The 16,159-nt window shown below is 44.4% G+C and overlaps 5 protein-coding genes across 6 annotated transcripts in view; 2 read left to right on the forward strand and 3 right to left on the reverse strand.

The window, feature by feature from the left end:
• Positions 1-1,391, reverse strand: part of Pmar_PMAR015853 (PP2C, putative) — a gene marked incomplete at both ends in the record, with an annotated part of 3,865 nt that extends 2,474 nt beyond the window's left edge. The window contains one exon of the mRNA XM_002787450.1: positions 1,294-1,391. Coding sequence (XP_002787496.1) covers positions 1,294-1,391 — 98 coding nt within the window. The remainder of the gene's footprint in view (positions 1-1,293) is intronic.
• A 4,243-nt stretch (positions 1,392-5,634) lies between these two features.
• Pmar_PMAR015854 (hypothetical protein) lies at positions 5,635-6,214 on the forward strand (the record flags this gene model as incomplete). Its single annotated transcript, XM_002787451.1, has 2 exons — positions 5,635-5,726; positions 6,004-6,214. 2 exons carry the CDS (start codon positions 5,635-5,637, stop codon positions 6,212-6,214), a joined length of 303 nt encoding a protein of 100 aa, XP_002787497.1.
• Positions 6,215-7,620: 1,406 nt separating this feature from the next.
• On the forward strand, positions 7,621-8,733 carry Pmar_PMAR015855 (conserved hypothetical protein; the record flags this gene model as incomplete). Its single annotated transcript, XM_002787452.1, has 1 exon — positions 7,621-8,733. The coding sequence occupies one exon, from the start codon at positions 7,621-7,623 to the stop codon at positions 8,674-8,676; it is 1,056 nt and encodes a 351-aa protein (XP_002787498.1). The 3' UTR covers positions 8,677-8,733.
• A 1,336-nt stretch (positions 8,734-10,069) lies between these two features.
• On the reverse strand, positions 10,070-11,170 carry Pmar_PMAR015856 (Nuclease S1 precursor, putative; the record flags this gene model as incomplete). Its single annotated transcript, XM_002787453.1, has 1 exon — positions 10,070-11,170. One exon carries the CDS (start codon positions 11,168-11,170, stop codon positions 10,070-10,072), a length of 1,101 nt encoding a protein of 366 aa, XP_002787499.1.
• Positions 11,171-11,610: 440 nt separating this feature from the next.
• Pmar_PMAR015857 (hypothetical protein) lies at positions 11,611-16,140 on the reverse strand (the record flags this gene model as incomplete). 2 transcript variants are annotated; one of them, XM_002787454.1, is made up of 11 exons in its annotated part: positions 11,611-11,957; positions 12,250-12,349; positions 12,390-12,719; positions 13,218-13,362; positions 13,409-13,493; positions 13,544-14,063; positions 14,294-14,430; positions 14,483-15,081; positions 15,165-15,404; positions 15,562-15,654; positions 15,823-16,140. In XM_002787454.1, the coding sequence occupies 11 exons, from the start codon at positions 16,138-16,140 to the stop codon at positions 11,627-11,629; spliced, it is 2,898 nt and encodes a 965-aa protein (XP_002787500.1). In that variant the 3' UTR covers positions 11,611-11,626. The 2 variants fall into 2 exon arrangements, with proteins under 2 accessions (XP_002787500.1, XP_002787501.1); XM_002787455.1 differs by having other exon boundaries at positions 12,250-12,719.
• Between the last annotated feature and the right edge of the window lie 19 nt (positions 16,141-16,159).

The following is a 16,159-nucleotide window of genomic DNA, read 5'->3' on the forward strand; positions in this document are numbered from 1 at the left end:
ATTCTCCGATGTGATTTTTACTCCAAAAGTAGTATTTTCCGATAGAGCGAAGATTTTTGTGTAATTTTTTCTCTTCAGCAAGGAAAAAAGGAGGCGGAAAAGAGGCAAAAAGGAAATGACTTTTGGATGCGTGTCAAAGCACGACGGAAGGCTCGGGAAGGTAACGCGCAAGGCGTGGTCATTGCTGTGTGTAACCGACAATCAGCTCGGGAGATCCTTTATGGTGTGTTATGTAAATTTTCGGGTTTTATTGGAATATATGTCCGCTTTCCTCAGCTGAGCTTAGGAGTTTCCTAAACAGTGTTGGAGTAGGAATATATGTAATCGCTTGCCTCAGCTGAGCTCAGGAGTTTCCTATACAGTGTTGGAGTAGGAATATATGTTCGCTTTCCTCACCTGAGCTCAGAAGAGTTTCCTATACAGTGTTGGAGTAGGAATATATGTTTGCTTTCCTCACCTGAGCTCAGGAGTTTCCTATACAGTGTTGGAGTAGTAATATATGTTCGCTTTCCTCAGCTGAGCTCAGGAGTTTCCTATACAGTGTTGGAGTAATAATATATGTTCGCTTTCCTCAGCTGAGTTCATGAATTTTCTCACTTATTATAGAAGTCTACTTACGAACTCGAGTAGAAGTTTACGGAAACCAATAGAAATTGCCTATATTCTTTATATCGTTATCAGCACGTTTTACCACCCGTTCTACGTAAAGTGGCGTCGTAAAACTCGTGGAAAAACGCGATATTCGCGGTGATATGCAGTAGTCGTATAGTATGTTTTTCACTAGTGTTTTTCATATCACGGGCCGTGAAACTTCGTTGCATTAATATTGTACTTACCGTGATTATCGCTAGGCCATCCTATGTATGTATATGTAGAGGTCTTGTATGTATATTAACATGGGAAAGATAATAACGTTGGTGTATATCTGTCGTATTAAATTCAAAATGGTGTGGTATTAGCATATTTGCGTAGCAGTAAACAGTTATACACTGTGTAATACATGGTGTGTTACTGCTAATAACGTCACCTGCTGAATGTCTGTCTGTTTGGCTCTCGATTCGAAGTGATAATCTCGGTTGTGCTCTCAGCGGCGGGTCTTATTTATGATGATGGAGAGGTACCGAAGGAGTAAAGACAATCTTGGCAATTATTGCCAACGTGTATATTTCCATGATGATCAGCAAGTTTCAGTTCACCTGTGAAGATTCTAGTGTTGTTAGTTGTATAGGTTGGGATAGTGTAACGCGGTAAGGTGTTGGGCCTACATGCGGTTGGTATTCGGTTCGAATCCACCCGAAGTGTTTTTCTCTTATGTATGTCTTCCTAACAGCTCTGTTAGCCTCCTCTGTTGTGGTGCTGTCCTCAGCAATGGATGCTGCCGTGGAGAACATAGAAATGTTTGAGGACTTTGGCGGCTCTGAGAATTTGCTGGTGATTAGATATTTATCGGCGTACTAGTCGTTTTTGCTTGAAAAATCGTATAAGCTTGAAGGAGTTACATAGTGGTTTACACGCTGTTATTGTTTTTTCTTTGCCGACCTCATTTCAATTTCATGAAGTACTTCCGCACATTCGCTCCTCGTGACGAATTTATTCGATGAGTGTAGTGAGGCTACGAAGTGTTTTAGGCGAACATATCGCAGCTTCGACGAGTCGTTTTTGAAAAGTTTCATCAATTGTTAATGATCAGTTCCATATGTTATATATTAGGTTGTTGTCAGCTAGCATATTGGGAGTATAACTGTAATTATAAAAACGGAGTTTCACCCGTGTGAAGTGACGTAAAACTCGGTGAAAAACGCGATATTTGCACTACGCAGTAGTCGCGAAATAGAATTTTCACTAGTGTTTCTCATATCACTAGGGTGAAACTTCAATAATACTCATATTATTTATTCATAGTAATACTATAAGCATCTTGGTATGAACGCTCGAGTTTTATGTGTATGCGATATTGGCAGTATTTTCGAGTAACCTTTTTTTCGTTGTGTATGTTTATTGACATTCAGTAGTTCTCAGGTGCTGTACGAGATGAATATAACTTCTATTAGATCTCCCGAGGAAGCGAATAATGGAAATTATGATTTGTTTCCGCGAGGTAGCAGGGGAGATTGAACTCACTTAGAATAACGTGACATCGGAATTTAGGATGAACTTTTGGTTTTAGCGTAAATATAAATATATTAATGGAGTTTCACGACCTGTTTTACGTAAAGTGGCGTAATTCGCGGTGATATGCAGTAGTCGTGAAATATGTTTTTCATATCACTAGGGTGGTGAAACTCCACGAGGTAGAGGTTACTGTTATATATATATTTTCATAGTAGTATTTTATAAACTACTATTGATTGTTGTATATATTATTAATAGAAATCATCATAGGAATTTGTGGTGTTATGTGGCATAGTAACAGCATGGTGATCATCGCGTCTGTTACCGTTTAGGATGCTCATAAACGTCGTTAACTGTACCCAAACTATTGACTATTTCCTGTTCTATTTTTGCGCTATTGCCAATTGAACAATATCGTATACCCCTATATAATACTGTTTATGATACATCTATGTGTAACAAACCACATCAGCTGATTGAAACTAGATGAGGTGTGTTTAGTTGTCGGGTAGATTCTCGTTGAAAGTTGAGTTCAACATTGTATATACTGGAGTTTCACCCTAGTGATGTGAAAAACACTAGTGAAAGACACATTTCACTTCGCGTAAAACGGGTGAAACTCCACTATAAGATTTTAAAATTCTACTTTCGTTTCCAAAATGTCGAACGAAATGAAGGAATATTCAGCAGTTTTTCTATTAGAGAAACTCTGGGGGGGCTTAGTGTAGCGCTTCTTGTTGTGGTGAGTGAATGTTAACTACTAGAGATCAGGTATAGGCAACATCCTGGATCTACTATCGGATGACCAAGGGAGTTATGCTTCTTTTGAAGCGCAGCTCATTAGAGGGTTGTGGAAGTCAGCACTTGAGGGGCCTAGAACCGTGTAATAAGGAGAGAGATTTGACATGCGATTCAGGGAGAGTATTTATACTAAGTTGGGGGCAGGACCAAATGGTAGAACTCGTTAGTAGTGGTGCTTGAACTTAGTGTGGTGGAATATGCACATTGTCAACCAGATACGTTGGTGTCGAAATGAAAAGTCTGAGAAAATTTTGGAAAATATTCAACTACTTTCTACTCGAGTTCGTACATGAACTTGTATAATTAGTGAGGAAACTCCTACGCGCCGTTGAGGAAAGCAAACGCATATATTCCCACACTGGTTTAACTGATGGTCATCATCGTTGTGCAAAGAGGGGTTATAACCCCTATGGTGACTATCGCTAAATGGCAAGAGTTGACGATGGAGTGGTATGCATAATACGAGCTTTTTGTTACCCTGTCAATATAGATTGAGATTTATACTTTGTTTCTTGTTGAGATGAGATGATCAGCTCCGTAAGAGTATATGAAATTTTGGTGGTCAAAATGATGTGCGGTAACGAAGTGATATTTACATGATATTTATCGTTAGCATTACCGTTATAATTTATATGCAGTATACTGCTGTATATTTCGGAATAGTCTTATTTCTATTTTAGTGACAAGTTCTGTATCGAATCGTAAGCAGTTTGATGAGGATATCATACACATACAGTAGTTTTCTTTGAATTGACCCGGTGTTGGAGTAGGAATATATGTTTGCTTTCCTCACCTGAGCTCAGGGGTTTCCTATACAGTGTTGGAGTAGGAATATATGTTTGCTTTCCTCACCTGAGCTCAGGGGTTTCCTATACAGTGTTGGAGTAGGAATATATGTTTGCTTTCCTCACCTGAGCTCAGGGGTTTCCTATACAGTGTTGGAGTAGGAATATATGTTTGCTTTCCTCACCTGAGCTCAGGGGTTTCCTATACAGTGTTGGAGTAGGAATATATGTTTGCTTTCCTCACCTGAGCTCAGGAGTTTCCTATACAGTGTTGGAGTAGGACTATATGTTCGCTTTCCTTACCTGAGCTCAGGAGTTTCCTATACAGTGTTGGAGTAGGACTATATGTTTGCTTTCCTCACCTGAGCTCAGGAGTTTCCTATACAGTGTTGGAGTAGGACTATATGTTCGCTTTCCTTACCTGAGCTCAGGAGTTTCCTATACAGTGTTGGAGTAGGAATATATGTTTGCTTTCCTCACCTAAGCTCAGGAGTTTCCTATACAGTGTTGGAGTAGGAATATATGTTCGCTTTCCTCACCTGAGCTCAGGAGTTTCCTATACAGTGTTGGAGTAGGAATATATGTCCGCTCTCCTCAGCTGAGTTCATGAATTTTCTCACTTGCACATAGGAGTATATACAGCGGAAACCAACAAGAATTTCCCAACACATGTATTTGACCGTTTCCTATACTTAACCGTAGAAATAATTTATTCGATAAATGTTTTCAGATTCCCTCCAGGGGCGATGTTGATGGCGAGAATTCCAGAGCGAGAACGGATGGAAAAATGGCGGAGACTCACGTGGGCTTTGAGCGGTGTGCTTGGAGCTAGCTTTGAAGGAATGGGTATTAAATGTAAGGTGTGGGGATTGAACCTATGCGGTGTTTAGATCCTGTTCATGAGAGCTTTGGGTGGATACAACCGTCCGTTACACCAGATGGTTTGATGTGGGAAGGTCTACCGTATGAACCTACGTGTAAGTCGGGGAATTTCACTGTGCCCGTCAGTACTGAAAATAGCGTCTTGGTCGTTTTAGTTCTTCTGATTTGTGTACTGAGATTTGTGTGGAGCTAGCGATGAGCTGCTCTCCATAAGTTGTTGCGGGTGTGGCTTGATTGATTCCAGGATGTGTTGCGGGAGGAGTGGTATGAGAGGCTGCAAGCAGGTACAGAGAATTTGACCCCGTGGTTGGCCGTTTTGCCATGCTCTGATCGACTGGGATTAGCTGCGGTTCTTATGAATGACGAAGCCTCCAAGATAGCATTTGCCGAGAGTAAGCTTCTGTTGATATTATCATACCGTCCATCTCGTAACATAGCTGATTCCATAGGGTACTACTGTCAGGTGAGTTCTTCTCACTGGGATTATTGGCTTCGGTCACACCGATCGATACAGGGAGTTCCCGGATGGAAATGACCGCGCGCCTCGAAATTCAGCTCCCGTCGAACTCCATCGTAGCCCAACGACTCTTACGTGCGCATTCTACGGGAGGTTACGCAGTGTGTCCAGCAGTAGATGCAGAAAATTCTAAAATCATCAAAGTAAGATTTTGTTGGTAGAAGAAGAAATGATTTATTTTCGCAGAGTCGGGAACTCGCACCTCAACCGGTGTTAGTGAGGAGATCGTTGCTGCGGAAAGATGAATACCCAGATCGCTTGCGAACCGAATACGCGCTCGAGATTCGGAATAATCTGCGAGATAAAACTGTTACGGTTACAGTGTTTGACCAACTGCCGTTTTTTCTGCGGCCGTTGTGGTATTCTGGTGGAAGACAAATGTCGAACTCGAAAGGGACAGAGAGTTCAGATAGGAGTGGTATTGAAATTAACCCAACGGACCACTGGACGCAGCCGACGAGGTTTCGAATTGAGGTTGAGCTTTCGCCTGGCGAAAAGTGGCAAATGACTGTACCAGTGTTGAAGTCTCACATTCATATGAAGTCCTATTCGTATGCTTGTGAGAAAGGCTTTGATATTGAGGCTGCTATGTATGAAGTTCGAATTGGCGGGACGCGGATTCACCGAGGGTAGGCTGGGGGAGTTCTCCTGTCTCGAGGCGTACTATCTAACATTGAGCTGTTCAGTGTTGAAATTTATGTTTGGATTTCTCAGCTGAGCCGCAGTAGTAGAGGGTTCTCCTTGAGACTTTCGTATTGTGATACTACATCAAATGGTGTTTCGGAACTAGTACGACTCTGGTGAGTTCTTTCGCACGAAAAAATGTTTTTAAGGTTTTCCCTATAAATAGAATTTTGGTTTTATGTCCAAAATTGTCTGTAATCCGAGTGCTGTATCATTTCCCAGGTTCACCAACGGTTTGCTTGTGATGCTACCGATGCCAGATTTCAGCATGCCATTCAACGTCATAGCCCTCAGCACAACCGTCCTCACTATATTCTTCAGTGGAACGTATCGTGTTCTGGCTAAACGGAGAGTTCGAGAGAAGAGACAATCATATGAGAAAGTCAATTTGTTGAAAAGACTAATGCGGAAATTTACCCGTCGTCACAATTAAGTTTCTAGAAGTGTTTTTGAGTTTCGTTCGATCTGAGATTCAGCCAATCGAGGGCAACCGAGATCTCAAGTTTGTCCTTCAGAACGTGGGTTAGTGGAATGAACTAACTCCCTTACTCACATTTTTTGCAAAAAACTAACGTAAGATCTTGAGTTCTTATCTTAAGGGTGAGTCTGAGGGACTCGAGTAATCTTATTTCTGAGTGAAACGATTTTATCATACTTCCTCAAGTTTTTCACCGTTTTTTAGGTTAGTAAGTGAATGAGGCCCAATGAGTCGATCAGAGTAAGGAGACTCGCATGCAGAGTTGCGTGGATTCAGGCCCGGCCTGATGGAAAGTCTCCACACAGGCTAGGGTCAACTCCAGAGGAAGTGATTCGATGGGCGAGCGAGCGCGGTCGCTCGCAGGTGCTTCAATGATCCGAGGATTCCGAAGGGAAAGTTATTAGTAACTGACAGTTTTTCTAGTGGACTGGGTGACGGGACAGACCCGTGTGAGACGTGAGTCGTTGATACGACACCACTTAGTCGGGCACCTGTCCCGTGACCGAAACTTCAGGGGGGGAGCCCTGCAAGTCTTCGGTCCTCTCCATACCACCTAGTCGACTAACTCTATCGAAACTCCCCTGGTTAAGTGTAAATAGTTAGTATAACTTGAGGATCACTGGAGCCAGAGTTGACAGGCCGTTAGCTTTCGGGTAAATCGATCAACTCTGTCTACTGCGCACAATCACGTTGTCTTCATCTCAATGGTTCCACTCTTTATCGGAGATTTTTTGCATTTTTTGATTTTTAAGGGGGGATTATATGAAACTTGGGAATATCATGGGGAATGTGGCGAGACTTCATGGGGGTTAGATGCGAGCTGAGAAAGGTCGAGTGTCGTCGCCAACAATAGTAGTTTCTGACAAGTATTAGTATTGTCCCGCCGTGCTGTGTTCCTATTCTGCATGTCTACTAAGAATTCGATTATCTCGTTGATTAATCACAAATGAGAATTTGCTTGACATATGCACTTCGAGCAGCTTACTTGTGTCACCATGGAAGTATCCGGGCGGGGGAAGGGGTTCGCAGAGGGATAGCAATTCAGTTCAGCCAGGACTAGCGAGATGCGACGCTAGTGATCGTGACAAGCTAATACTCTATCACTTTAGCTTGAGGCTATCACTAGTATATGTCCAGTTATTCAACATTTCGTGTAGAGTGGAGAGATTGATAACGATATATCGATGGGATTGTTTAGTAAACTTCACTCATCTCTTGTGCATGTGTATGTAGTCTATTATTCTCTTGGGACCTCACTTAGGGCATATTGGCTCGAGAGGTTCTGATGACTATTGGAGGGTTGATATTCCGTTCTGCAGTAAGCGGTGAAGTAGCATGTTTGTAGTTTTCCTAACTTCAGTATGTTGTATACCCTCAGTGTGACCATCCTTGCCATCCCTACCGTATTGGCTTGGGGTCCCGACGGTCATGCTACTGTAGCTGATACTGCTAGCAAGTACTTTAATTCTAATGCCGGGAAGGCTGTTGATGAGATCATGGGTGAGGGCACTAGACTAGCCGACTACTCTACTTGGGCTGACAGTGTCCTTCATGGTCCTGATAAGGCTGAGTGGAAGTGGTCCTCTGGTTTACACTATGCAGATGTTGATGACTGCGAGTTTGTCTATTCTCGTGATTGCAAGGATGACTATTGTGTTGCTGGTGCTATCAAGAACTACACTCGTCAGGTCGTCGATGAGACGTTGCCAATTGAGAGCCGTCAGACTGCTTTGAAGTTCCTCACTCACTTCATGGCTGATGCTCATCAGCCTCTCCATGCTGGTCGTTATTCGGATTATGGTGGAAACTCCATCCATGTGGACTATAAGTTCGCGGATAACAAGTCGGCCACTTTACACAAGGTTTGGGACGAGAAGCTTATTGACGAGTTCGAGGGCTCCACATATGGTAACCAGTATGTTCAACAAGACTTCAACTACGACACCCCCGTCGCCGAGAGAGATGTCTTCTGGGGAATCACTGAAGCTGATCTGGAAAAGGAACTGGCAGAAGGCGGTGCTTTCCATGATAAGATTCCCATGTGGCTTGAGGACTGCGAGATGAACGGTCTAGATGAGTGTGTTAATACGATGGTTACCGAGACGGCCGCTGCTGCTTGCGACTTCGCCTACAAACATGTCAATGGTAGCGAGGTTCTCGATGATGATGTTCTTCCTATGGAGTATTACGAGCAACGCTTTAACACTGTTAAGGAGCAACTCGCTAAGGCTGCTGTGCGTTTTGCTTGGGTCATGAACAATGCTTTCCCTGAGGATACTACTGTCACTACTACTTCTGCTCCTCGTGATTGCAGTGAGGCCGACAGAAAGTGCGAGCTTAGTTATCCTGGTTCGTACTGCAAGTATTGGCAGACTATTCCTGTTTGCTTCGGCAGTGATATTCCGTGTGCTTGCTAGAACGTTTTGATTCATGTTAAATCTCATTCATGTTAAATACTGTATGATATCGTGATGTGAGTAGATTTACTTTTTGGTTATCAATCTACAAGGGGTTCTTGCTTGTTCATAGAATCCACGAGCTCCCGAGTTTCAGACGTTCGATGTTGATTTTTATCAGTGAGATTGTTAGAGGGTGAGTTTCAAGTTGTATGAACTCATTTGAATCAGTGAGAAGAGCAAAATTATCATTGTAAAATCGTCCATGTCATTCGAAGTGAAACTTTGCTGCCGGGGTGAATCTGATACTTCTATCGATTGAGCACAGATAATCGTGCCACCTTAGACGATGTTGCAAAGGATAACCTCAATTGAAATGTCAATAGGATGTTGGGCGAGTTCATGGGAAGTGTAACAAGTGCTATCTACTCGAGTGTCGTGGAGACTATTGTTCACGGTCCATACGTAGCCGAGTGGCTCGCCAATCTCTATCAAGTCATCACTCATGACAAATGCAACTTCATCTACTTCCGTGATCGCATAAATGACCACAGCGTTGTCGTTGCTATCGAGAAATACACCCGTCAAGTGGCGGACACACTCTCCCTCAAGAGCAGCGCCAATAAGCTCGTTCTCCTCTCATGCACCTCATGAATAACATTCACCATCCATTTCATGATGATGCTAAGGCTGCTAACTCCCAAAACGCTAACATAGACTGGGCATGACGATTAATACGTTCGAAGGTAGCGAGTAACATCCAGACCACATTCAACAAAACTTCATCAGTATCTGAACTATCACTGGAGTGAATGCCCGAGTGAAGATTGTCGTGAGAAGGTTCCTTAGTGGCTCAAGGATAAAAGTGGTCTTAACTATTACGACCGCTTCTATAGATATACCATTCACATCGTAAGCCTGGGGACAACTCTCATGTATATACATCCCCCTTAAAACTAGATACCCTCACTGTTCAGTTGAACTCAATTATGCTAAAAGGAGACTTGTATAGCAACCTCGTCAAGTATCGAGATGTACGCTCACAAAAACTCTCGCACTTTCCCTCTGACTCTACTGGTAGATAACACAAACGAATCTGGACAATGAACTACTAACCGTTGTGAGGGTGGGGTTCGCCAAATTGATATCTCATTGACTTCGTGGTCCAACACAACAGATAAATACCTGCGCGAGCAAACAGAATTCTCTTGGGTAGACAAAAAACTACTCGTGTATATCACAGGAGTTACTTCGCGCTCTCATAGGACACAACGACAACAATGCCGAATAACTTAACCACATAGGGATAGAGCTGTGTACATTGGCACAGTTCGACATCACCAGAAAGAATCGATGATGTACTGAAGACACATAAATTACATGAGGATAGCATCGGGTACAATACAGTGACGACTTAGCAAGAGCAAGGGATATTGGAACCGAAGCAAACAGGCTCGGTCAGCCAATACTTGCAGTATGAGCCGGAGTAGGAAAGAGCACATTCGGCGTCAGCTTTCGAGCAGTTAGAGGCTGCGATGGTGGTAGTCTTGACCGCAGCAGCGGTGGTCTTGGCCGTAGTAGTGGTGGTAGTAGTAGTAACAGTATCAGGGAAAGCGTGATTCATAATCCAGGCAAAACGAACGGCTCCCTTCGCGAGTTGCTCCTTAACAATTTTAATACGATCATCGTAGTAATCCATAGATAGCACATCTCCATACTCGATCTCATCACCATCAAGATGTCTATAAGCATCAGCACAAGCAATGATTGCCGACTCCTCAGCCATGGTGTTCACACACTCGTCCAGGCCGTTGGTCTCGCAGTCAGCGAGCCACATCGGAACTCTATCATGGAAGGCGCCTCCTTCAGCCAACTCTGTCATAATATCGGACACCGTAATTCCCCAGAACGTCTCCCTCTCGGCGAGCGGGGTACTGTAGTTGGCGTCTTGCTGGATGTATTCACCATCATACTGACTAGCCTGAGACTGGTCAATCATCTTCTCGTCCCAGGCGTGATGAAGGGCACCATACTCGTAGTTGGCGAACTTCATATCAACCTTGATAGTGTTTCCACCATAGTCAGAATGTCGACCAACATGGAGAGGTTGATGAATATCACCCATGAAGTGCATGAGGAACTTCAAAGCCACTTGCCTCTGCTCTATAGGAAGACTAGTGTCCGCCACTTGACGGGTATAGTTCTTGATACCACCAACAACACAGTAGTCATCTTTGCAGTCTCGGGAGTAGATAAAATGACACTGTTCAACATCAGCAAAATGTAAACCAGAGGACCACTCCCACTCAGAGCTATCAGGCCCATGAAGGACACTATCGGGCCAACTGGCGTAATCGGCCATCCTGACGCCTTCGCCCAATATCTCAGCCACAGCCTCATTAGCATTGTCGTTGAATAGTTTATTGCCAGCATCAGCTACAGTAGCATGACCATCAGGACCCCATGCAACAGCAGCAAGGATGACAAGAGCAGACAATAGTATTGACTTGAACATCGTAGTAATACTAGCTTATAGACGACACCGATAGAGTTACAGTATGGGTCCTTTTTCTAGCTATAATCAGCTATTCATATAGCTAGATACCTCAGCTGCCCAACTCAGCTAATTAGCCTCTCGAGCTCTGCGCCCAATATTTTGTCATAAACTATGCGATTTCACCAAGTCGATGTTGGACTATACATTCACCGTGAACATCACGAAACAATCAAAGGATGAGTTCATATTTTACAACTCGCAAATAGTCGCGTGGTCATGCATCCGTCCAATCGTGAGGGCATCCAGGTTCGAACCCTGCTCGTTGTATTTCTCATCTCACTACTGTCTAAACTCAAGTCCAACCAACTGCGTGAAACGATGATCTCTTCCATCAATGAGAGATTGTTGTTACTGATGGCCGCTATGAGTATCCTCTATTATTTTTACACTTAAATATTCACCATCATCGAACTCCTAACGTCGTCCAGGAGGGACGTACATTCCCGTCCTCAGACCGCCGACCCCTCCAGCAGGCTTCAGACCACCAACAGCCGAGGCGTTCGGGATGACTGTCCCCTTAGCCTGCCTCCGAGCCGCTCCCCAGCCTCTTCTCGCCGCTTCCTCACTACTCAGAGGAGCTCGAGCAACCCGAGGCTTCGGCTGATCACTCGGCAGACCACTTCCTCGATAGTCGTACCGACCGGTACTTTGATCCATCACCAATTTGTCGCTGCTGTCGAGTGTCATGATAGAACGATCTACAAGCTGTCGTGAAAGCTGCTGGAACCGAGACGCACGGGGGAAACTGAGAAAACAACAATATTCACTTCAACCTGATTAGTAATCGTATATTCATATCAATGCTAATAATACTTAGATAAAACACATGAAATATAACGATATGAAAAAACCCTAGTGAAAAACATATTCCAAGACTAGTGCATATCACCGCGAATATCGCGTTTTTCACCGAGTTTTACGCCACTTCGCAAAAAACGGGTGAAACTCCAATATCTATTCATAAACATAGTAATAATTACATTATAATCTGTATTTCTTTGTTGATGTGAAAAGAAATAATTCCTCACAACTCTTACTTGGTATAGAGCATCTTATCCTCAGTAGCATCGCCAAGTTCACCGTCCGCGACAAACTGCGCAGGGTACTCTCCTCGGAAAATCAGTTGTCGAATCATAGCTGAAAAACACTATAGTCCAACACAGTACCAATAGCTTACCATTGACAGTGCTATGGTCAACCTTATAGTGCTGCGATAGCTGCTGCGAATCGACCGACGTGTGAGTGAGCATACTCCTATACAAGGCCACTTGCAGGCAAGTCTCCCTCATACCCTCCTCGATGAGAGGAAGCACAGTAGCAGGAAGTTGATCCCAGATCTTCAACGACTTTATCAAAGTCACCGCACGGTCGACGTCTGCAGACAGCGCGGCCTTGCCAGCAAAGAGGACCGAGTCGCGACCGGATTCGGGAGGACCGAGGAAGGTTTGACGGTCCATCAACTCGAGAGATCGACGGACGACTCTGTTCACAAGGGGGCTGTTCGCACCTGACGAAAAAAATTTTTCCTCGATCTATATTATATAATAATAAGCTTAAGCCTTGACCATATAGTGGAGTTTCACCCTAGTAATATGAAAAAAACACTAGTGAAAAGTTCATTTCACGACTACTGCATAGCGCCGCGAATATCGCGTTTTTCACAGAATATTACTTTACTTCACGTAAAATGAGTGAAACTACACTATACCAAACGGCAATCAATGGCCATGTATGTATTAGTACATATTAATACTTCATATATATTTAAATTATGTATTGGAGTTTCACCACCCGTTTTACGTAAAGTAGAGTGAGACTCGGTGAAAAACGCGATATTCGTGGTGATATGCAGTAGTCTTGAAATCTGTTTTTCATATCACTAGGGTGGTGAAATTATATTTAATATATTATGGTAATCTCAATATAACAGATTTTATTCCATTGATATATAGTAATAACTAGTACAATGTATAATATCTAGGATTCGAACCCACGACCATCCTACCAGTAGCACGGTGATATGCCATTTGAGTGACCTCTAGCAAGACGCCGCAGATCATGTGGGCGGTCTCGACGAGCTCGAGGTTCATATGCATGTGGTAGGGAAGACGACGGCGCCTCTCAGCCTTCTCCTGCTCAGGAGTCTTCTCCTGATCGAGAACTCCGTCACTGCGCCACGAAATTACCCAGCCTCACCTCTCCACGCATAGTTGACACTCGACTGTATCCTTGAGCCAAGAGCTCTCGACAACGATTCTGACCACATAGCTCATAAAGATACCTGCACAGGTTCAATTCCCACACCCTGCATTTTTCATCACACTCCCCTACTTGTGAGCTTGCGCTACATTTCCGGCTCGGAAATGCGCCATACCAATAGCCGCCAACGCCCTGTTGTACAAGACCTGGGTATTCACATCAGCTCCAGCACCACTCAGCGAAGGAGGCACTCTCTCATGCACGTTGGAGACTGTAATAAGCCTCCTCGCCTCCTTCAACCGGTCGTTATTAGCATAGTGGAAGATTTGACGTAGCAGAGCGATGACCTTCATACTAGTAGCCATCGGACCGTTGAAGTTGTAGACACACGCGGCCAGACTGCCCACCAAAGCAACCGAGCTTCCTTCCTCCAGCTGCGACAGACGCTCCCACTCAGCACTGGCAGTCTCCGTTAGGGAATTAGCAAGATTGCAAGAGAGCAATTTCTCGCCGTCCTTCAGATTTTCTCCAATCTTCTTGATAACGAGCTTGTTGAGATTCTCGGCGCGATAATAGAGATGGTCCATCAACTTCAAGGCAACACGAGAAACGACGGAGTCCTTGGCTTCTCCCTCATCGACGTTGGTATCAACTGAAAAGCAGAGGTGCCAGGTTCGAATCCCACAAGCAGTGTTGGAATATACGCTCGCTTTCCTCAGCTAAGTCTAGAAGTTTCCTTACTGGTTATTGAAGTTTCCTTACAAATTCGGGTAGAAGTAAGAAACAGAAACCATAAAAATTTTCCTCAAATTTTCATCAAATGTCACCTACACATGTAGTTGATCATGTCCATATTTTCTCACGCCACCCAAAAGTGCCTACTTTTAAACTGGCACAACGCCACGAATTCCAAAGCCGCCAACTTGTAAGCATCAGCGAGGCGCTCCGTGTATTGCTCCGCAGTGGCGATAGCACCAGTAGTTGTGGACGACCCAGCAGAGTGTTGCGACGACGACAAGCTGAAAACAAACTCAATACCGCGAGGTCCCCGGTTCGATTCCCACGCCCTACTCTGCTGCACTCTGAAGACTCTTATACAAGTCTTCATCCAACTGCTCGATGAATCCCGCAACCGCAGAGTTGGTGGAAGACCTCTGCTGCTTCCTCACAGTCTCATCTTCGCTTTTCTCCATACCACCAGTCAGAATCACCGCGCTACCATCGCTCGCCACAACAGAGATGAGCCGACCAAGGTAAGCAAAGCACTGTAACCACGCCGGGCGAGCGAGACTGTTAAAGACACCCGAACGTTGGTCCACGTAGTGAGAGAGAATACCACCAAGTAGAGTAGCCCGAGCACTGGTGTCGAACTCATTCTTCTCGGAAATTTCAAGTAATGCCAACATTTTCTTCAACTGGAGCTGTCTATCCACGCCCTTACGCCCACGCTGTTGGAGGATCTCCCTCGTTTTAGCAACAACATCGTCCTCCTCCATCTCGTCGTGAATGCCGTATTGGGTCTTCAGCGTCTCCACCAAAGCCTCCTCGCGATCAACGATCTTGAACTCAGATTCGAAGTCCTCTTCATCAGCGTCGCTGTCAACTGCCAGCTGGCGCTTAGCCGCAGCCTCTTCTCTAGCACCACGAGCTTGCAAGCGACGAGCACGAACCTGTAATAAAAATGTCATCACCTAGGATCGAACCCACAACCACTCGATTAATAGCCGAGAATCCCACCATTATACCACATTACCTCGTTTGCCTGCTTCCTCTCATCTTCCGAGTCACTTTCATCGCTGTCCTTCAACCACTTCAAAGCACGCTTCCTCCTCTTTGCTTGCTCGTCCAACTCGTCATCTTCACTCTCATCATCGGCCGACATGCTCCAAGCGCTCTCAGCTTCAGATTCACTTTCACTCTCGCTGCTGGACTCCTCCGATTCACTACTGCTACTGTAGGACGACGATGATGATGAAGACTCATCAGAAGAGGACTGAAGACACCAACAGTCAATGGAGAACTACATGTGTTGGTAAAAATGAGAAAATTTAGAGAAATTGTCGTTAATTTTTATAATGTAGTGAGGAAACTTATGAGCTCAGTTGAGGAAACCAAACATATATGCCCACACCAACACAGCCGCACGCTACCTCATCACTATCACTTTCATCGTCTGAGGACGTAAGAGAGCCCTCAGAATCAACATCGTCAACAACAGCACGGCGCTTAGGCTTTGCACGATGCTGAAAAAATACAACAACAATGAAGTTTCACCCTAGTGATATGAAAAACACTAGTGGAAAACATATTTCACAAACCGCTGCATATCATCGCGTTTTTCACAGAGTATCACACCACTTCACGTAAACCGGTGAAACTCCAATAATAACCACAGAATTTATGCTTCCTACCTTGACACTTTCATCTTCACTCTCACTAGAGCTGCTCTCACTTTCCGACTCCGACTCAGATTCAGACGATTCGCTACTGCTGCTATCCTCGTCCTCCTCCGACTCGCTTTCAGATTCGTCACTATCAATATCATCCTCAACATCAGAATCTTCCGATTCATCATCAGCCTCCTCATCCTCGAATGTGGTAGAGGCATTGGCGTAGTCTTCAGGATGATCACGACAATGCTCGAGCTGCTCCTCGGGGAAGGTCTGGGCGTTACCCTTGCGGACCTGATCGAATGCAATGGTTATGTACGACGTCGTATAGGAGGCCATGGAATCTATACTACATGAT

This window comes from Perkinsus marinus (genome assembly GCF_000006405.1).
Source record: "Perkinsus marinus ATCC 50983 genomic scaffold scf_1104296929362, whole genome shotgun sequence".
NCBI lineage: Eukaryota > Perkinsozoa > Perkinsida > Perkinsidae > Perkinsus > Perkinsus marinus.